Source organism: Dasypus novemcinctus, chromosome 4 (assembly GCF_030445035.2).
Source record: "Dasypus novemcinctus isolate mDasNov1 chromosome 4, mDasNov1.1.hap2, whole genome shotgun sequence".
NCBI classification, from domain to species: Eukaryota; Metazoa; Chordata; class Mammalia; order Cingulata; family Dasypodidae; genus Dasypus; species Dasypus novemcinctus.
The window spans coordinates 157,311,938-157,334,269 of NC_080676.1; the positions used below are offsets into that span (position 1 = coordinate 157,311,938).

A 22,332-nucleotide genomic window follows, 5' to 3' on the forward strand; every position below is an offset into this window, starting at 1 on the left:
CGCGGCCTCCTTGGTCCCAAGGGTGGAGGAATACCGAGTGGGTCGCTGGCGGGGCCCTCCCATCTGTGATCCCAGCATCTAGGAGCCCGCCCGGCGCCCGGTTCCCAGCAGGTTCCCCGTCTCAGGGCTCGGCGTGGGGTGGGAAAGGGGCGCACCTTGGAGGAGCGCCGGAGGGAACCGAGCCTGCTGGAGGCCCCAGAGCTGCGCGGCAGGGACGGTTTACTGGGCTCCGGGGGTCGGGGACGAGCTGATTACTGGCGCAAATTGTGGGCTCTCGGGGAGCCCAGGGCTTCCCCACACCCCCGCGCGGGCTCGAGATGCCCGGTCCCGCCTCCCGCAGTGGAAACCCTCCGCCGAGCCTGCAGCCCAGGCGGGGGTTGTGCGCGCTCGGGATTCCAGGTGGTGAATGCTGCGGGCATGGCCCGCGGCGGGCACCGAAGCCCCAGGGAGAACTGGATAGAGCAGGGAGTGTGCGCGGCCCCGAGACAGAGCAGAGCAATCAGTATTTACTCCCCGCCTCCCCCAACACACACACTCTTTTAGACCCTGGAGTGATTTGAAATCGAGTGAGTGTGACCTGGTGTCCTCAGGTGGCCCAGGAAGGCGCAAGGCGGAGCTGCACAGGGACTCCAGCACCCTGCGGGAGGGGAAGGGTGGTGGAGGAGGGGCCTGGAGGCAGGGAAGGAGTGGGGGTCCAAGAGGAGGCCGGGTGCTGGGGATGGCCACAGCCGCCAATGCCAAGGCCGTACTCTGGGCCGGGGTCTTTGCTTGGCGCGCACAAACTTTAGCTTGTCTAATCCTCCAACACCCCCATTTTAGAGGCGAGGAAATAAAGGTTGGAGGATGGGGCTTTGGCTGAAGATCCGAATCCCCAGGCTAGCCCAGCTGGCCTTTTAGACGGGGCAGGGGGAGAAGCGGGAGAGGTGAGGCAGTCCCCAGTCCCGTGGGGTCTCCCCAGCCACCTGCTCTGGAGTCTTCGCAGTCCCCTAGGCGCTGGCGGCGAGGGGTGCGGGCAGAACCGGCCCGGCCCTGTATTTAACTCCATCTCATTTTCACGCACCCCCCTGGGAGAGCTTCCGGGCACAGTGTTAGATACGGGGTGCGCTGCTGGCAAGAGAGAGGAGGCCCCTCAAGGGGAGGGAGTGGGGGAGAAGGGAGGATCTTACGTGAGTCCAGGCCTTGCCTGGGTTCCCCGGGTAGGGTCACAGCCAGTCCTGTCCCCTGGCTCCAGAGGAAGGAGCAACGCCCGTGGCTTCTTGGGGTCCCACTTAGGTGTCCCCTCATCTGTGAGCGCCCCATCTCACAGCGTGGGAACCTCTCCCCATCTCCCCCCTGCCCTGAAATCACCTACTTTGTGCTGTCGCAGGTTTGTGGTCTGTGATCTGTGCCTTCCCGGGTGCGCCCAGCGGCTGGTGGGGACGGGGACCCGGCAGGCCTGAGCGCTGTTTGTTGTCCCAGCTAGGAGGGGCCGTGCTTCAGCGCCCAGGAGGCCAGCAGCATGCGACGTGGGCCGTGAGGGGAGTGTGGGCACCCAGTCACAAGCACCCACAAATCCCGGGAGGCACAAGGCCAAAGGGGGTGCCGCAGGCTGATGGGGCAAAGGTGAGTGTGGCCTGGACCCCCTTTGTCCCCGGGGGCTCCCCAGAACCTGGCCCTCCTGACTCGGGAATCATGGGGTCCCCCACCCCGTGGAGGCAGGTAGAGGTGCAGGTCCAGCCCCCGAGCGGGGGTGGGGGGGTGGGGGACGCCGCAGCCCTGGAGCAGCCGGGCGCCCTGGGTTCCCACGGTCCGCGCGATGGCCAATGACCAGCACAGCCTTGGACAGCCTGAGCCCAGGTTTTTGCTTGGTTTGGGTTCGGTTTTTACCTGCCGCCCTTCCCCCTCCCCGTGTTTCACAGAAGCCCTTCGCTAGGTCCAAACAAGCGCCCCCGGGCGCAGAGCGGCATTTTTCAGGAGCGTACATCACTCTGTAGTACCAACACGATTTATTTCGTTACACACCTAACCATATTTAGCCGCCGCCTGCAGCCAAAAAGTAGATTTTTATGGGCCGAGTGAAAAGGCCTCGCCCACTGAGGTTTGGAATGGGAGAGCTGGTGGCGCCGTCACCAGGGGGGAGATGAGGTGTGTGGGCCGCGGGTGTGGGAGACAAAGACCCCAACTGCACCCTGGCACCTCCCGCCAGCAACAGGAGGGCCGGTGAGACCAAACCTCTGCCCGCAAAACGGAAGCATCAGGAAGTTTTAAGGGGAAAAAATATATAATGTAGGAGACCAGGCTTCCTTGAAATATCCGAATATGTGAATTATCCGGAAAATTGCCCCGTGTATCCAATGCGCTTTGCACGTGGACCGGGGCCTTTGATAAGGCTTTGGGGGGGGGGGTGGCTCGGCTGGGGTGGGGCGGGAGAGGGGGTCGGTCCGCGCTCACTCCCGAGCGCGCCAGTTTCCCTCGCCCGCACCCAGCCCGCAGCAGGGCCCGGGAGCCGCCCGCAGCAGGCCCGCCGCCAGGGCGCCGCGTCCGTTTTCGGAAATGGGAACTCCCGGGGCCTGATTAAGTTCCCTTTTTCCTCCAAGTCTCGGGCCGAACCCCGAGGCCAGTACGCCCTGCTTCTTACCATTTTGGGTTATAAGGGCTGAGCCCCGTCGCCCCAGTGTCCGGAGAGGAAGGGCCCGCGCGTGGGTGCAGCCGGCGGGCGGCAGGGACCACGAGGCCAGCGAGGGGCCGGCGGGCCTGAGGTTGAAGACAGGCGCGGTGGAGGCCGAGGAGGGCGCCACGGGGGAGTTGTGCCCGTGTCTGGAGCTTAAGGCTCCCGGGAAATCAGCCCTTTCCCGTTGGCTCCCAGGTCTGGAGGTACCCGGCCACGATCCCAATTCCTCAAGCTCCGGAGGAGAAATAAAGTCGCGGTTTTTTAGTTGGTTTTGCGGGGATCGTGCGCCCAGAAGTGCTCTGGGCAGGGGCGCTGCACCCGCCCAGAACGCGGGCCCTGGAAACCTCAGCGACCCCCGTGGCCCTCGGGGACAGTGGGGGCCGGGGAGGCGCGAGGGCCCGCCTGGAGGGGCTGTGCGCCCGCGGGAACGGCTCCTGACTCCCTGCGGCGGGGCGCTCCCCGCACCCTGCCCCGCGGGTGGCCGCTCCCCGCACCCCGCCCCGCGGGTGGCCGCTGGCCTCTGCTCCTGCGCCCCGGGCGGCCGGCCTGGCGGGGACCCAGCCTGGCCTGCAGCTCCCGCCGTCGTGCTGGAAGCAGCCCGCTCCCGGAGGTCCCCGATCAAGGCCACTGGCGTGGGAGCCGCGGCGCTGCCTGGAGGGTCCTTCTCAGGCCCGCGCGGGGAGGACTCGGAGCCGCTGGGGGTTCTGCCGCTGGGTGCCGCCTCGCCCCTTTCCTGCTTCCCTCCCGAGGGTGCAGAGAAGCCTGGGGTCCCCGGGGTGACAGTGGCTGGGCGCAGGGCGCGGCGAGAAGGGGCAGCTGCTGGGCAGGGCGGCCCTTCCCCGGGGGCTCCTTTGGCGACACTGGTGGCCATCCCGGAGGCGGTGCGGTGGGGGAGGGGCTGGAGGCCCTGGGGAGAGAGGGGGCTTGGTTAGGAAGCCGCGGGATCCCCAACAGTGTGACGGCAGACGCCTCCCGGTTACCGTGGAGCTGGCCGCCCGCGTCCACCCGCGGCCCATCGGCGCCATCCCCGCAGCGCGCGCCTTTGGGGTTTGCTGTCGCAGGTACACGCTCCCCGGGCGGGAATTGCCGAGTTGGGGGGCGGCGGCGCCCTCGGGGCGCTGTGCGACTGGGGAGTCCGAGGGATTACATGAGGGTGGGAGAGGAAGAAGAAGAAAAGATCTTCATTCAAGAAAAGCTGCCCGCTGGTATGCGGGGGGATTTGCGTGTTTGGGAAAATGCAACGTGCCCCGCCACGCTGGCAAGGAAGGAAGAGAGGGCCCCTGCGGGGAATATTTACGGGTCAAATGGATATTCCCGGTTGGTTGGAGGGTGGCGGGTTTCAAAGTAGATCAGAAGGCTTTGTGACATTTCAGATGACACGGCAATTCCAGAGCCGTGAGCACGTGGGAGACCGGTGGGTCCCAGGTCTCCGCAGGAACGGCGCAAGTGGCCCCCCACCCCGCGGAGCACCACGGAGGCGGACATGCTCGGGCCTCGGAGGCAGCCTGGCTGGGGACGCGCCCTGTCCCGCGCCCCCATCTCTGGCAGGGCCAGCGTTGACTGGTTTCCTTTCTTCCTTGTCCAGGTTTGGGAGACGCGTGGGGACAGCCGAGCCGCGCCGGGCCCCTGGACAGCGTGGCCAAGGAGCTGGGGTCGCACTTACTGCAGGTACAGCCACCACCCCCTCAGGAGGATGGGTGCGCGGGGCTGGGGCTCCCTTCCCACCCCCCCTCCCCAGCCTGGGGCGACCCTTCCCCCAGCTGCGCCCTCGGGCTGCAGAGGTCGCCCTGGGGAGCGGGTGGCTGCGTGGGTGAGGGTGCCGAGCACGTGGCGTGCAGCCTGGGGCTAGTGCCCCCCTTCCCTCCGAGTCCCAGTCTCTAGCACCCCTAAGACCGAGGCTCAGTGTTGCCCCTGGGTGCTGTTTGCAGGTTCCAGGCTTCCTTCTCCCAGCAAACGCGCACAGAGCGCGGGCTGCGGGCTTGACGCTGTGCCAGGTGATGGGAACAGAGGAGAGGGACTATCAGGCCGCTGCCAGCCAGAGCAGGGCAATCGCTGGTGTTTGGAGGGGGCTGGGGGAGAGGAGCGAACACCCAGAAGGGAGGGTTCATAGCTGCCACTTGCCTAGCGTTTCCCACCCACCATCCTCCGGCCTAAATCTTATGATTTAGACCCACTGGGATGGGTCTAATTTTAATTCCGTTTTCAGAGGAGGAAACTGAGGCACGGAGAGGTTAAGTAACTGACTCGGGGGCACACAGCACGTGGTGGAGCTGGGGTCCACCCAAGCGGTCCCGCTCAAGAGCCCGGCGCAGCTGACCGCGCCTGGTGTGGCCTCTGGGGTCCCCATGGAGCAAGCGGTCCTTTCTTGGTTGGGGGTCCGTGGCCTGGCACCCCCGACCCCGAGGCCGTTGTGCGGGTGGTTGCTACACCGGGGCTGACCTCGGGCCTCCCCCTCGGCGCTGGGGTCGGGGTGCGGGCGGGGCGTGGTGGTTGCGACCAGAGAAGGGGCGCAGGTCGCCGCTGCGCCGGGTGGGCGTTTGGGGTCTTTCAAATGCCCTTCTCAGAGCCTCATCAACGACGCGATTCATTCCCCCGCGCGCCAGTCATTCGTCTCTGCCACTGAAACCTGCCTTCCGAGAGCTCGTTGGCATTTCCTCGCTCTATGTTATGCTTTTTTTAAAAGAAAAAAATAAGTTGGCCGCAGGATGCTGTGACTTGGGTCACCATCAGCCTCCAGCTCCACATTTCGAAAAAGCAGATTTCCCCCCCCTTTTTTTGCCCCAAATGCCCTAGTGTGATTTATTTTAAACATGCGTGCTCTGGGGAAGAGAAGATGCCGGAGAAGCGTGGAAGGAGCTTTTGCGTTAAGCAGAAGGGGTGGCAGCGCGGCCGCAGGGCGGCCTCTTGGAACCCTGCCCGTGCCCCTCCGCTCCCGGCTCGCCCCTGCCAGCCCGCGGGCGGCTCAGGGGTTGCTTGATCCTCCCACCTATTCTAAGTGACTTCAGCGTCAGGGCCGGCTAAGTGCCGCCGACGCCACTGCAAACTCGGAGAGCAAAGTCAACATGGCCCTCCCGTCCCACCCCAGCCACCCGCACCCTTCTTCACCGTCGATTTCTTTTAATTCCAGAGTGTGTGGATGGGCTGCTTTGAAGTTTTTATACTCATCAGCGAACTCGGTAATTCCACGCTCTGAAGGCATACCCAACATTTTCCATTAAGAAAAAAATATATATATATATATATAAAACATACATTTAGCCACTCTGCAACTTTTAGAACTTAATTAGGATTTTTGCCCCTCTTCCACTCCTTAGCCTCCGTTGGGCTGGTTATCACATGCTATGTTCCTTCTATGTTTCTATTGATTTTGGATTTAAGCAAGAATGCAAACGCTGTCAAAAGGTTGATCGCTTTAGAAATTGCTGTATAGTTTAATTTTTTGAAAGGCTGGGGGTTTGATTGGGAAAGTTCTTTGTAACTGAGTTGGAAACCTGAAAGTAAGACTTATCAAGATGCTGTTTTTAACTTCAGCTGGGGAATCATAGTTTAGTTTGCAAAGAATTTTTGCAGGGAAACTGGATTTGAGAGACCAGAATGCAAGGATATCTTAAGGTTTCACTTCTATTACATTCTCTTTTAGGCTTCCCAAAAGGGTATTAGGGAGGTATAGAAAAACCAAAGGTAATCTGGTTTCAATTATATGCTGTAAAAATAGAATTTGTGGCCAGAAATTAATTTGGAATATTTTTATGGGGGCAGCATTGTGGCTGGTATGGGTCTTTTTACCAACTTTATGACTTACCTTTGGTTCCGGGTCTAAAATAAGGATGGGTAAATAAAATATAGTTTTCTTTTTCAAAAATAACTTAGTCTTTTTATCTTTGCCACACATAAAGATAATCATTCCCTTTTTATTTGTCTTAATCACCTCTTATAATTTACCTTTAATTTTTTTTGAGTGCTTGCCAACTTGGGCCAAAAGTTAGAACATCATTTGGATAGTTTTATTTTAATTTTTGCAGAATTGATACTTTTTCTCCTTAAATTTTGCAAATATTATTGATCTCTTGTAAATTCTAAATAATTGATTCTGTAGCCATAGTCTGTTAAAATGACCATATATTTTGTTTTATTTTCTGGGGAGTGGTGTTTTGGGGGAGTGGAATTTCTTGCTCAGATGGTACTTAGGCTAACTAGAAATTTGTGGCAAATAAAGCCCATGTCCTAGTGGTACAAATGACTGCCAATTATGACATAAAATGGTCTATATAGCAGTAGATTTCCCCCTAAGTACCATAGAACTCCGGATTTGTGCTAAGTGCTAAAATAACCCCAAACAATAAAGCTACTACATTTAAACTGAGCGTGATAGGAATTCTCTGGTGTTTTGCATGATTTTGGCGATGTGGATGTAAGATTGTTTTTAAGTACTTTAAAAGCGTGGGAGAGCCTGGCCTCAGAACTAAATCTTCTCAGGGCACCAGGGCTGGGTTTTGGCATTTAATAAACATGTTGATAAGATTTTATACATCCCTCCAGCCCAGTGATGATACAACTATGAGCTTGAACTTGAAAGCATAACTCTCCTATCTTACCCTGCGATTTTCTCTCTTACAGACTTTAGATGGATTTGTTTTTGTGGTTGCATCTGACGGCAAAATCATGTATATATCGGAAACAGCGTCTGTACATTTAGGCTTGTCGCAGGTAGGTATCGCCTCATTTTCCTGTACAACCAAAATGTGAACTTGAGCGTGGGCGGATCGCGATAGCCTTACCCAACTGGAAAAGGAGACGGTTTCAGCGCCAGGCACGGTGTGTGAAGGTCACCCAAAATTGCAAAACCATCCTCTTAGGATGTCCCGCCGGGCTTTTGTTCCCGGTGTTACCTTTTTCTTTCTTTTTCTTTTGAAGTTAGAGTTCTTTGCCACAGGCAGCCTTGTGCTGAGATGCAGTCTGAGGGCCTGGCCTCGCTGCGTAGACAATAATGCTATATGGAAGCGGAGCTTTTCAGTTTGGCCTCGTTGACCTGCACGTGGTGTTGCGAGTTGCTGCGGGAGCGAGGAAAGCTGGCAGAGAACATGGATTTCAGGCAGAATGTGCTGGGCGGGGGGGGGCCGGGGGGGTGGAGTCGATTTATGAGTTCACATGGAATCCAGGGTAATTTTTCTTGAGGTTTTCCAGTTCAGTGGTCGTTTCAGTAAAGCATTTTATATACTTGTGATAGATACTCATAAAACTCAGCTTCTACTGTTGGGCGCAGCAATGACCTGGTTTCTTGACAACTTCAAATGTGACCGATTTTTCTGGAAAAGTGGAACGGTCTTCTGAAAAGGGGGGCTGTCCCGGAGAGGAATGAGGTGGACTCAGCTTTGCCTCCGCCGAGGGGTTGGTGGGCGATTTGGCCGACGGCTGGAGGGTGAGTCTAGCCTGGCTCCCGTTCACAGTTCTGATCTCACGAGCATGGGTCTTGGTTCTCAAAGTCACCATTTTTATACACAGAGGGACTAAACGCTGCTTGACAATTAGAATTCATTGTGGATAAAAATGGACTGTGGTGAAAGCCAATGAAGCATGTCCATTAATGTGGTTTGGCCTTCCTCATTGAAAAACGAAATCGCCAAATTTGGAAACCTGCAGCTTGTGTAGTCCTTTTATTTTCTGCTGATACCTTTTTTAAACTGGCCGTTTCTTTAAGGCGTCTCTTCCAATTTGTGTAGACCCTGGTCCTGGTCCAAATGGGTTTATGCCCCACTGGGTTTCCTCTGCTAAGCCCTTTAAGGTAAATTACATATTAAAACTGGGGATTTCTTTTTTCTTTGTGTTCTTTCCTTCTAAGGATCCAGATGTCCCAAATAAGGTTTTCTAACTGCTTGGCCCTTTTATCTACTTGACTCATGAGTTAGTGTATTTACAGTGTGGGAAATACTATTGGGAATGGGAAATTTATTATTTTTGTATTTTTCCAAATGATTACTATCAATGAAAAACATCATTACTCTCTGAATTTCCACCTTGCCCTGTTTAGAATTCCTTAGGTCCCTTTAATTGTACCCGGTCTATTTTCAAGTCCTGACTTGATTGGATTACATATGTTTTTCAATCACAATTTATATAATCTTTGATATTCTTTCAGGAATAAGTAACACATGAGACAAACACATTTCACATGCTTTAAAAATGATAACTTAATCTTTAAATTAAGTAAAGTTGCTGTAATTGAATATTAAATTTAGATCTGAGCATCCTAGCCATCAAAGCAAAAAGGGAAATGTGTTCAGTTAATAAATGAGGGGGGAAATGTGCCATCTCTACCCCTCTTTCAGAATTCTGGTGAGAAACAGATCAAAATACCCATCGTATGTGATTTATAAACTATAGGGATTTTCTGTCTGCAGAAACCAGACACTGTCACTGTTTCATTTAGGACAAAGTTGCTTCAGGTGGAGACCTTTGTTGGGTGCATGCTAAGGCTGTGCGGTCGTTTAATATCCCAGCACAACACAAGGCATCATTTGCAACCAAAACAGTCCTGGCCATCCAGTCGGAGCCAGACTGTTCAGTCCAGCATCTTGCATCTCTCTATATATATATCTTTATTTTTTCCTTTTTATGCGAGAAACAGAAATGATTGTGTCAAGGGGCACAAAAATTAAGAATCGCCAAAATATCGAATAAGCAATAAGCGTGCCTCTAGCTTATGATTAACTCCACAGAAGGAGATACAGCAAAATCACAGGTAAAAAAGTATTGTGTTTCCTTTTAGCCATAACAAAGAAATAAAACTTTATTATCACAGTTTTCAAAAGGGAAATTATACACTACCATGTTCCAAGGAAGTTGTAGAGGGGCTTTTTGTCTATGCGTTGGCAGCAGAAGAGTGAATTTAATAGGATCAAAAAGATTTTTTAAAAAGATAAGTCAAATTGTCTGGCCATGTAAAGCAAGTGATTTTTCTTTGTCTTTTCCTTTTTTTTCTTTTCGTGGGGCTGTCATAACATCAGTCGGTAGCTACAAAAACACTTTAACGCAGACATGCGCCCCCCTCCGCCGAATCTGGGGAGTGTTCCCTCGTGCACTGTTTAAACAAGCAACAACAAACTTCCCCTGCAGCCTGCCTCCTGTGCATGATTAACTCCGCAGAAGGAAATCTAGACAGACTCACAGTGTGTATTTTTCTTTGTCGTCTTTGTTTAAATAGTAAAATAAAGTATTGACTAGGCTGTCAAACACTCACCTCTTTTTAAAATTTTTGCACCTTTAAGGTTATTTTTGTTACTAGCAAAAGTCAAGCAACTATTTCAAACACGAAAGCTTTGTTGAAGTAGGCTCAAAGAATTTTTTTAAGATTTATTTTTTATTTATTTCTTCTCCCCTTCCCGTCCCCCCGCCCCCCCTTCCGTTTTCTGCTCTCTGAGTCCATTTGCTGCGTGTTCTTCTGTGACCACTTCTATCCTTGTCAGTGGCACTGGAATCTGTGTTTCTTTTTGTTGCGTCATCTTGTGTCAGCTCTCCATGTGTGCGGCGCCATTCTTGGGCAGGCTGCACTTTTTTCATGCTGGGTGGCTCTCCTGATGGGGCGCACTCCTTGCTCGTGGGGCTCCCCTATGTGGGGGACACCCCTGCATGGCAGGGCACCCTTGCACTCATCAGCACTGCGCGTGGGCCAGCTCCACACGGGTCAAAAGGCCCTGGGTTTGAACCCTGGACCTCCCATGTGGTAGGTGGATGCCTTATCCATTAAGCCAAATCCGCTTCCCTCAAAGAATTTTTAAAACATCACCAGCGATAAAAGAGTTAATAAAAAATTTACCCAGTAGTCAGAAGCCATTATCTTTTTAAAAGCAGTTTTATTGATACTAATCTAATTTCATCTTTATAAGTTAACTTATATTTACGTTTTATATAAATAGCATCATAGAATAAGTAGTATTTTATGTCTGGATTTCACTTGGCCTTTTTTGTTTTTGAAGATTGACTTTATGTATTTCTTCTCCCCCTCATTGTTTGAGCTCGCTGGCTGCTCTCTGTATCTGTTCATTGTGTGCTCTCTGTGTGTGCTCATTTTCTTTTTAGGAGGCACCACAAACTGAATCCAGGACCTCCCATACGATAGGGAGATGCCCAATTGCTTGAACCACCTCCTCTTCCTGCTTATGGTGTCTTTCATTGTGTTTCCTCATTGTGCCTCCTCATTGCATCATCTTGTTGCGCCGTCTTGTTGCATCATCTTGCTGTGCCAGCCTGTCCCGTCAGCTCACTGTCTTGCTCGTCTTCTTTAGGAGGCACCAGGAACTGAACCCAGGCTCTCCCATGTGGTAGGCAGGCACCCAACTGCTCGAGCCACATCCGCTTCCCTGGTCATTTCCTTCTAAACAGGTTTTTGGGTGAATAACACTAGTAGTAGTAGCTTATTTTACATGGTACTATTCTGTGTTCCAAGGACTTTCAGTTATTATCAATGACATGATCTCATTAAGTAGTGACATCATTTATTTTAATTTAGGGTTAAACTCCATATTAGAAGCTCCTAGGAGACATAAGCCCCTCGGCCTAGGCCTGCTTTAATTGTGTGGGTAATTCACAGCAAAGTGGCTTAATTTTTTTTTCTGAACTATGCAAATAACTATCTAAATGATCTATTTGAAAGTGTAAAAAATGATTATGTGTTAAAAGCACATCTCAATGTAAAGCCTTTTATCAAACTTTTAAAAATAATTGTCTAAGTAGACCATTTACTTCAGAGGACAGAATTTATCTGTTTATTTTTGTTTTTGCATTAGGAAGCACAGTGATCCTTGCTGTCAAACTTTGGTACCAAAAAGTGACAACTACAAAATGCAAGTTGTCCCCTCAGCTCAGGTTAAGTGTTTTGAAATAGGCCTCTGATTTGAAAATTCAACCTACTGTATATACACATAAGATACACATAAGACATATAAGCAAATATATATATATACTCGTTTGCCCAGGATAGAGTTGAGGAAGCACTCAATTATTATTACATGATTTAGTTTCCATGTTTTTTTGTTAATGTAATTAATTTACTCCTATTTGAAGAAGAAAAAGAAGATGATGAAGAAGAAAATGCTGTGTGCCCTTTGCTTCCTCCAACATTTTTAAGTGTCCTTGTAGTTCCAATTTCCTTACCAAAGTTGCACACATTATATAGCATGTAGGTAGCTAATATGCATTTTCAAATAAATATAGACACGTAGGATATAACTGTTTACGAGACATAAAAATTTTTAATATTTCAAATTGCTGCCAAAAACACAACCAGAAAAATAACCATGGTGCTATGTGGAGGCATAAGACCTAATACTTTCACTTTTTTTTTCAAGAATTATTTTTTATTTTTTAGAGCAGTTGTAGGTTTACAGAGAAACCATGCAGAAAGAAGAGTCCCCAAATACCACCCCCTCAAAATCACAAACCCACGTACAGCTTTTCCTATTAAGTGTGTGGTATATTTGTTACAATTGATGAACCAATACTGTTATGATTACATTATTACATTCAAGTTCATAGTTTATGTTAGGATTCTCTTTGTGTTGTACATTTCTATGGGTTCTTCAAAATGTTATTATGGTGATGTAGATACAACGTAGCAGTTCCTATTTTAACCACTTTCAGGTGTACAATTCAGTGGAGTGAATTACATTCGCCATGTTGTGCTCCCATCACCACCGTCCATTACGAAAATCATTCCATAACCCCAAATAGAAATGCAGGACCAATTAAACATTAACTCCCCATCTTCCTTTCACCTTTAAAAGAGAAAGGACACCGTTTTATGTTTGTTGGCAAACTTGAGCCCTGAAATCCAAATCATCTTATTTAAAAATGCTTTCTTTATTGTATTCAGCAAAAGGGAGCAATGAGCATTTTCCAAGTACCGGGGGACTCTTTGCCTTCCCGCAGGGCATCGCTCCATTTAGTTCTGTGTTTATCATATGCAGTTTTCTTGGCAGGAAGAAAAGCTATTCAGCAAAACATTTAAAAAAAGCTCTTAGTAGGAGAGTAATTCATTTCATAGTTAGCAGGGCTTTACAAATACAAAAATATCACATCTAAGGTCTGTTTTAATAAGGCTGATGTATGAGACTTGGGGAGTTGTATGGTGACAACCATAATTTTTTCTTTTTGTCATGGGCTAGTCACATTTCTTTCAGGGTTCAAGAACACAAATAGATCCATAAATACAGGAAACATCATGTCAAACCATAATTTTGAATCAAGGCCAGCACTGTTTTATCATTCCAAAAGTTGTTCTTTGAAAAGGCTTCCGTTATTGGAAGACTGTTTTACTTCATAGACAACCTTGGAGCCTTCACATTCATTTTATAACTGACCCAAGTATTCAGAAAACCAAGCTTTCTAATCCGTATGCCTTCACTCTGATTCTCCACATCCCTGTAAGGAGAATGGAAACTTTGAAAAAAGCTGAAGCTCCTTCGGAGTGAAAGATTGAATGTAATTCCTATAAGCACAGATGCAAGTCTTTTCTGCAGGTATGTGAAGATATCTATATTTTTAAAGTTACTTCTTTCTATAAAAGAATTTAGAATAAGCCAGAATGACCGTTTCCCCTTTAAATGTGGGGAAGGGGGAAATGACAGACCAATACACAAAAAATTCTGTTTGGGTATTTTTTTTTCATTTTTCAAGTGAGCTGTTGAAATGGCGACCTGTCACAAAGCAGCCCCATCGATTTAGTAGCCTGGATCACGACTGGCGCCTCGTAGTGGTGCTCAGAGAAGAGGAGGATGGCGTGGTCCAAAAGGCGCTTCCAAAAATGGTGCTGGCCATTTAACTTTCTTTTTAACTTTTATTTAATTTCTAGAGTTCTTTCTTTAGCCTTTCCACCCAACGAATTGGTATAATACAGATCACATTAGTCTAGATATTTTTTAAACTTAACCCTTGTGGGTGTAGCTCAGTGGTTGAGCGCCTGCTTCACAAGTACAAGGTCCCGGGTTCAATCCCCGGTACCTCCGGGTCGCAGTCCTCCTCCTCATCGCACATGAAATCATCCTCCACGTCAGACACGTTGACCAGGAGGGGCCATTTAACCTTCTTAAGGAGCAACAGGGATGATTTGACAGAAGAACGACGAGCTGTTATTCTGTATTTTTCTAAATGAAAGCGTGTGATAACCGGTCACATCGGCCAATATCCATTTGGGTCCTTAGAGAAAGGCCCGGTTCGGGTGGTGGGTGCGAGGCGGGTGGCTGGGTGTCCTGTAATCGGACTCTCTGCTGCGCCGTTTGCGTAACGTTGGAAAGAAACCTTGCCCGGATAACGCAGAAAATAGAACTGCGAAGGCTGCTTCGGGCCGTGGCCACTCAGCTGGCTAGAAACCTGATTCATTCGGCATCAAAAGGCAACTCCTGTAAGCCTGACAAATGGGAAGAGCTGGCTTTGAGGCCTGGATCACATTTCGTCACCTCCCCGTGGCCTCTGGGTCCCCAGCAAAGAGCCAATGGCCTTGATGCTCCTTGGTGGCTCCCCGGAGAATTCTCCAGTCACCTGCCTGGTTGGGGTTTTCTTTCTGCGTGAGGTGGCACGGCCAGACCCCTTTGCTGATGAGCACGCTGGCACGCCTCCCATGGAGCCTTGGATTGCCCTCCAGATGCAGCGTGCCAGGGACAGGCTTAAAAATAATGAGGGCGAGAGAAGCAGTTGTGGCTCAACGGATAGAGCATCCGCCTACCACATGGGAGGTCCAGGGTTCAAACCTAGGGCCTCCTGGCCCGTGTGGAGCTGGCCCACGCGCAGTGCTGATGCGCGCAAGGAGTGCCCTGCCACGCAGGGGTGTTCCCGTGTAGGGGAGCCCCACGCACAAGGAGTGCACCCCGCAAGGAGAGCCGCCCGGCGCAAAAAAAGCGCAGCCTGCCCAGGAGTGGCGCCGCACTCCTGATGCAGCAAGATGATGCAACCAAAAAAGCGACAGTTTCCCGGTGCCGCTGACGAGAACGCAAGCAGACCCAGAAGAACACACAGAGAGTGGATACAGCAAACAATGGGGAGGAAGGGAGAGAAAGAAATAAAATAAATCTTTAAAAAAATAATAATGATAATGAGGCTGTGGCAGGCACAGGAGCCCCTCACCTCCTCTGCCTTAGTTACCCTCTCGGCGAGGACAGGACTGAGACCCACGCGTCGTTCTTCGTCACGCAGGGCAGTTCGTTTCCAGGGGCTTTGAGTTTCTTGCCACCCAGGGGTGTCGGGTCCCAGCTGGCTGTGGTAGAAGTTCTAGCACCGCTGGGTCCTGGGAGCAGCACCGTGCCCGCTCGCCGCCTTGTCTGCCCCCACCCAGCACTGTGTATCTCTACCGATACCTTCCATTGGCCCCTGCGCAGAAGGCTGCTCTGACGGTGGGAGTTTCTGGTACGTTCGATGCCGGCTGCCCATCTTTAGACAGGTGGGGAGGCGCAGGCCTTGAGCATCAGCTTCCTCCATGCTTAGTGGAACCGTCCGCAGGTTCTCGAGGTCAGGAGTGCGGCCACCAGGCACCTCTGTGCGGAGGCGATGGCTTTGCAGTGTCCTGGGAGGCAGCAGTGTCCCCTGCCACGTGGATGTGTGTCTAGAGGGGGCGGTGTCTGGGAAGACTCAGCACCTGTGGACGTGGCCAGTGTCCGGAGGTTGGGGAGCGGCCTCACGCCTCCCCAGCTTCGGCTGCCCCGGCGGGCTGGGGCCAGGGCATCTGCATGGCTGGCTTGGACCAGGAGGGGCCTGGCAGGGGTCGGAGCTGACGGCGAGACGGCCCCTGTTGGGGCGGGGGTCCTCCTTAAGCACAGGGGAGCCGCCGGGGCTCCCACTCAGCAAGTCCCTTAGCAGGCGGGGGGCATGACCTGGATGTGGCCGCCGGAGCGGCCAGCTGGGGAGGCCCAGGAGGTCTGCGGGCGGTGGGCAGACCTCCTGTGGGGTCCCCCACCTCTGTGGCACTTCCCTTTCCTCCATCTCCTTCCAGTCCTTCCTGCTCAGGAAACCCTGGGCCCTAGCTCAAGCCGCAGCTCTTTGGCTGCACTGTCCAGTGCCGGAGACAGAGCAGAGTGCTGCTGGGAAGAGGAGAAGGCTTCTGCCTTCCACGAGGGTGGGGTGCTGAGCGGCTCAGTCCTCCTGGGAGGCGGGGGCACTTCTGAACCTTCCTTTCCGCGGCAGGTGGAGCTCACGGGCAACAGCATTTACGAGTACATCCATCCTTCCGACCACGAGGAGATGACGGCGGTCCTAGCGGCCCACCAGCCTCTTCATCATCATCTCCTCCAAGGTATCCCCTCCAGGCCCACAGAAACCAGAAGGGAAACATGACTAGACTCTGCTGTAACCCCCCGGGGCTTTTCTTCCCCCGCGGGCCCGGGGCAAACGCCAAGTGGGGCTTTTCTTTTAGCCCTGCCCTTTAAACCAACAAAAGGAAAGCGATCAAAGGCAGGGGCACATCCGGGCAGGTCTAGAATTCCAGGGGTCGCATAGTCAGGGGGTCAGAGCTCGGCTCCGTAACCAAGGGGTCCAGGTGGAACTCGGGGGCCGGGGAGGCTGCGTGGGGAAAAGCGCAACTTGATTTTCTCTGGCTGCAGTCTAGCATTTCCTCTGGGTGATGGTGGGTGAACCGTATCAGTCACCAGCCCTGGGGCTTTGCCAACAGCAGGAGTCACGGATGCTTTCCTGTCACCTCGCAGTTTTTGCAGCTATTTAGAAATATCGCTCGTGCACGCCACTGCTTCAGAATTGCAGTTGTTAGACCTCTGCTGCATCTCAGTATTTGATGTGTTAATAAGGAAGCACATTTATAGCCATATCACAACTCATTTTAATTAGTTTGTGTTTTTCAATAGGTTGCTTCTTTGGCAGCCTTATCTATTTTCGTTCATTGTATGCACTTAAAAAGCATCATTCTGTGCAGGGACCTGGAGGCTTAATGCCAAGGCACAAATCAGTTAGGAAGCCCTGGTCTAGATGCAGGTGGATCCGTCTCAAAGACCAGATTCCATCTGGGGACAGTGTCCCCCTCCTGCTGACAGTCCCCTCTCATCCACTTAACACCTCTTGATTGACTCCCTAGCACCGTGTTAGGACAGACGTGGCGTGACTGTCCAGCAGAGAGACATGGAGCAAATAATTACACAAACGACTCTAAATGACAGCTGCCATTAGTGCTGGGAAGACCCGGAAAGAACTTACTCCAGGGTCCTGGGCTCTTAAATCCCCCCGACTATCCAGGGAGGCCATCCGGCGCGTTGACCGATGGGTCTCTTGTCTGCTTTGCGTGACGCTATCCCAACTTGGCCACGGTTTCCCAGTGGAGCAGACTGCAAAAGAAGATCCTTCAGGAAGTGATGAGGACGGGGTAGCAGCCACGGAGAAAAGGAGTTCCATGCTTTGTTGCCTCCTGTTGTTTCCTCTTGGGAAGGGTCAGCCCAGGACCAGGAGGGGTTTTTCGGCTCCAGCTCTGAGGCTGCTGTGTTCTAGCTCCCAAACCAGTCCTCGTGAGTCTAAACGCTGCCTGCTGGATGAGCGGGCTGCCTTCGTTCCAGCTTGCTTTGGAAGCAGAGTTGTGGAGAAGATGATCAAGACAGGGAATTATAGACTTCTGATCTGTGATTCGTAAGTCCTGGAAAGTGGCAGGGCTGTGTACATTTGCAGGAAGAAAATAATTCCTAACAAAATGAGGGATAACGTAGACCGTTGCTTCTGAACCTGATTCTTTCACTGTGGGTTGTTTAAAGCTGGACAGAGGGCCTTAGAGAATGCTCCAGATCATCGAGCTGTCATCATTTTTTAAAAAAATTATCCAGTATGTTAATTGCATGGGAGGAGACTTTCTCCCATTAGCCCTGATTTCATTTTATCCTTCCTGACACAGCCTTGAAAAACAAAGAGTTTCTAAGATGCAAAGCAATGAGTCTTGGAAATATCACCAGCCCCTTCCACCGCCAGTTGCTGTGGGATTCGAGGCTGAGGAGTAGCAAGGGGCCCAGAGAAGAAGCCACGGGGTTGGGGGGGAGCTGGGGCTGCCCTTTGGTTCATTTCAGCAGCCAGTTGCCAAGTTCAAGGTTTGAGCTCCCAAGTGCTGGCCTTTCTCCTTAGCATCTTAGTCATCGGGTGGACTTTCCGTGCCTGAACTGACCTCTCTTGCTTCATGGGGATTGTGTGAGCGACAGGCTCTCCCCAAAACTGGATCGCTAGCGGGGGGGGGGGAGGTGTTTAGACCTGCGCTGTGCACGGCAGTGCTTCTCTGGTAATGGTTCCAAGGGGCAGCCCTGTTGAGCGGAAGCTTCCTGTGCCGGACCCCGGCCTGGCCTGATGTGGGAGGAACTGTGGGGCCAGTAGGTGGCCTCCCGAGCGCGAGGGCCACCCCGCCCTTCGGAGGGCAGTGCCTGGCGGGGCGGACAGGAGGCCCTGGCCTTTGTTCCTGGTGGTGACCCTTCTTTAAAAATTAATTTACTAACCTCCGGCACATGACTGTTGGGCGCGGGTGCGGCCTCGCCACGGCAGGCAGAGGGGGCTTCCTGGCGGCCTGACCTGCACCTGCCGGAGCAAGGGCAGAGATTTGTGCGCGAGGCCCACGAAGCAAGCGGAGGCTTTGGGGACGGGACCTCTTGGAGCCATGGCATCAGGACCTCCTGGAGCCACGGGCTCAGCTGGCGGCAGGTACCGTGCACGTGGCGGGCTCCCCTTGCCGGGGACTGCACTGGTGACTCGTGCCTGGAGGAGGGCCGGGGGCTCTGGGCTGCCCTGGCACCCCCTGGCAGGCTCGGGTACCCCCCAGGCTGGCTGAGGGGCCGGGCTCGGTGGAGCCCTCCAGGTGGGAGTTTCGGGGTGCCTGCTCCCGGGCCAGGTGACCTCCCGTCGGGGCCCGGGGAAGCCACGCTAAGACGGCCGGCCTGACGCCCCTGAGTCCTCACCTGTTTAACTGGGTTCTGAGAACATACTGTTGGGCCGAAAGGGTGAGAGGCAGATGGGGGGAGCCACATGGACATTCCCCAACCCCACCTCATTCCTGCTTTCAGAGTATGAGATCGAGAGGTCCTTCTTCCTTCGGATGAAGTGTGTCCTGGCGAAAAGGAACGCGGGCCTGACGTGCAGTGGCTACAAGGTACGAGGGGCTGCTCGCGGGTGGGCGCAGAGGGGAGTGGCCGTGGCTCCTCCCTGTCTTTCTTCTGGCTTCACATTTGACAACATCCCCGGAAGGGAGGCGTGGGATCACGACCCTTTCCTAGTAATACAGACCTCTCTGGTGACCCGGCTCGCGGCTGGCGCTGGGCGTGGGCGAGAGCCAGCGTATCACAAGGCTGGTCCTGGCTCTCGTCCTCTAAGACGGGGAATGAAAGTGGCTCAGGGTAGCGTTTTCCCCTGGCACCCCACTGGCATCACTCTGCATCCAGGTCTTCCCCCTGGCACTGAGAATCCACTTTCCAGGGCAGGTTCTGGCACTGGCGGCAAGTCAGGAGAGCCTGGAGAAGCCACCCTTCCCCTCGGGATGTCCACCCAAATCCAGTAAAAACAAAGTGACGTGCGTGACAGAAGTAGAGCCCGTTCTAAGGCGCAAAGTTTCATCTGCAACATCTCACTTAGTTGACTAAATGAATGGTCACACTAGCCCTTTGCTTGTCTTCTCTTTAGGTGGTACCAAGGAACCCATCCCGGGACCTTGCAGAGTGGGAGAGAGGTGCTCAATCTCTTGTGCCACCTTAGCTCCCTGGTCTGCTGAGTCTTTTTGTCTCTCCTCTGTGTCTCTTTTTGTTGCATCGTCTTGCTGCACCAGCTCTCTGCACCGGCCAGCACTCCTGTGCAGGCCAGCACTCCATGTGGGCCAGCTCGCCACACAGGCCACTTTGCCACACGGGCCAGCTCACCATGTGGGCCAGCTCACCACGCGGGCCAGCACTCCATGTGGGCCAGCTCGCTATGTGGGCCAGCTCGCCATGTGGGCCAGCACTCCACGTGGTCCAGCTCGCTATGTGGGCCAGCTCACCATGTGGGCCAGCACTCCACGTGGTCCAGCTCGCTATGTGGGCCAGCACTCCATGTGGGCCAGCTTGCTACGTGGGCCAGCTCACCATGTGGGCCAGCACTCCACATGGTCCAGCTCGCTATGCAGGCCAGCACTCCACTTGGGCCAGCTCGCTACGTGGGCCAGCTCACCACATGGGTCAGCTCACCATGTGGGCCAGCACTCCATGTGGGCCAGCTCGCTATGTGGACCTGCTTATCCCATGGGCCGGCACTCCACGTGCGCCAGCTCACCACATGGGCCAGCTTGCCTTCACCAGGAGGCCCCAGGAATCGAACCTTGGATCTTCTGTATGGTAGATGGGAGCTCAGTCGCTTGAGCCACATCTGCTTCCGTACCAGCCCGTTGAAGTGGGTGTTATTGGCCCCATCTAGTAACCAAGGACAGGAGCTGAGAGGGGAGAAGCAACTGGCAGAAGAGCAGGCCGTGCTGCAGTTGGAGAGCTGGGGCCTCCTGGCGCAACCCTCGCCCCCTCCCTCTGGTTGCATTTGTGTCAGGCATGACTTCTTGCTCCGGTTGGTTCCACTATCTAGGACTTGGTCACCTCCAAGAGCCTGATGGTGATATCGTGTCTCTGCACTGGAACCAGCCAAGCCCAGATGGAGGGGAGGCTGGGGAGGCTGTGCTGAGCTTCCGGGGAGCCCTCCCACCCCTTCCTCCTCTCTCTGGGGCTCTTCACCCCCTTGCAGAGGTCTTGAGTTGCTGTTCCTCCTCCTCAAGGGAAAGAGGCCAGAAACCCCTCACCTGGAGCTGGAGACTGGTGGGACCCTTTCTCCAGAAGTGCTTGCAGGTCGGGGGTGGGGGGCAGCTGTGTGGTTTTGTGCCTTTGAACCCTTGTCCCCTGTATTAGTCGATTCTAGGGAAACAATCAACAGGCGACGCTGTCAGTGGTATGAGATTTTATGAGAGTCTCCCATGTGGCTGTGGGGATGCGCGAGGCCAGGTTCTGCAGCAGGCTGTAAACCAGGGCTCTGATGAAAGTCCAGTGAAGGTTCTTGATGGGTTCTGGAAGATGCCGGCTGTCCAAAGATGAGCTGGGAAATTCTCTCTGAATGCTGGAATCACTCCCCCTTTTAAGACATTCAACCGATTGGATAAAGCATCACTCTTTGCTGATGGCAATCGTCCTGGTCAATGTAGACACAATCAGCCATCTATGCAGTAAACTCACTGGTGACTAAAGTCCATAAATGTCCTTGTATTACAGTTAGCCCAGTTCTTGTTCGACCAAACAACTGGGCACAATTTCCTGGCCAAGGTGACACATTAGTCTGACCATCACCCCCCCTTCCTGGAATGCCCCTCCCTGCCCCCTCCTAGGGCCTCTCCTTTGAACCCCACTCTGGTCTCTTCCCTTTGACCTTCACCTCACCCTGGTGGTATAATTTGGGGAATGCACAGATTTCTGACTTGCTGCCCCAGGCCCTGCACCTCTTTGGGTCAGGGGTGGCGAGCCCCCCCCCCGCCCAGGCATGTGCCCAGGGGATGTTCCTCAGGGGACCAGGTGTTAGCTGTTTCGGCCACTTGTCAACTGTCCAGGCGTCGGCAAAACACACCGCCTACCCGGGCCTCGGTTTCCTCATCGGTGGATTAGACTTGAAGACTTTCAGGACTCGCTCCCCTTCTAAAGACAACGAATGGCTTCTGGAATCCTGGAGGAAGCTTTGGGCAAGGAGCACCGCGGGCTAGGACTGGAGCTGCGCGTGGCGGCTACTGGGAGGGCAGGCGCCTGCGTGACCTCACCGTCTGTACCTTGTATAACTGCTGTGGAGCCCGGGGCTGGAGGCTACACGTGTGTGTTCTGCTAGAACAGTCAGAAATGTGTCTCCATTGCCGCTCTAGCTTATTGTTTATTTTCAACGAGCTAAAACCTAGTCATGTCCAGTAAATACATAAAAATCAAAATAGATTTTACCTGAAGGCCTTTTCTATTCTACTGAAAAAATTCCTCTTTTACTGGAGCGATAGAGCCTGTCAAGAGATCGAAATGCCGGGTTAATGGAAGTGAAAGCCAGTCCAGTGGGAAGATGCCCTGACATCTTAGTGACGGAAGTGTCCCTGGGGAGCGGACTCTTAACTCCCCCAAATGCCTTTTCTGTTCACAAGTCGGACGTGGATGACTTAGGTAGAAATCCATGCTGGGTTAGCCCTCCCTGTGGAGCCGCCTGGGCCCAGCGGGGTGCGCCGATCCTTCTATGTCATTAGAGTGCGTTTCCCTAAGCACGTGGGCGGCCTGCTCGGGGGGCGCCTGGGCGGGGGCTTTCCGTCGCGGGGGCGCGGGGCAGCGGCCCACCCGGCCCTCTCTCCCCCCCAGGTCATCCACTGCAGCGGCTACCTGAAGATCAGGCAGTACCTGCTGGACCTGTCTCTGTACGATTCCTGTTACCAGATCGTGGGGCTGGTGGCCGTGGGCCAGTCGCTCCCGCCCAGCGCCATCACGGAGATCAAGCTGCACAGCAACATGTTCATGTTCAGAGCCAGCCTCGACCTCAAGCTCATCTTCCTGGACTCCAGGTGAGCCTGCGCGGGTGGCCGTGCCTGGTCGCGGCGTGCGGGTGGCTGTGCCCGCGCCCAGCGGCGCGTTGCACTGTGAGAAGGGAGCTTCGAGGTGCCAGAGCATGAGCTGAGAGAAAGGAGTCACGCCATCCTTAGGACGTGGGGG

At 53.2% G+C, this 22,332-nt stretch overlaps 1 protein-coding gene across 1 annotated transcript in view; it reads left to right on the top strand.

Annotated features, from left to right (window-relative positions):
* The window catches only part of SIM2 (SIM bHLH transcription factor 2), a 47,688-nt gene that overhangs the window by 4,741 nt on the left and 20,615 nt on the right, over positions 1-22,332 (top strand). The window contains exons 2-6 of the mRNA XM_058296215.1: positions 4,236-4,318; positions 7,268-7,357; positions 15,818-15,926; positions 18,667-18,752; positions 21,985-22,184. Of these exons, the coding sequence (XP_058152198.1) occupies positions 4,236-4,318; positions 7,268-7,357; positions 15,818-15,926; positions 18,667-18,752; positions 21,985-22,184 (568 nt within the window). The remainder of the gene's footprint in view (positions 1-4,235; positions 4,319-7,267; positions 7,358-15,817; positions 15,927-18,666; positions 18,753-21,984; positions 22,185-22,332) is intronic.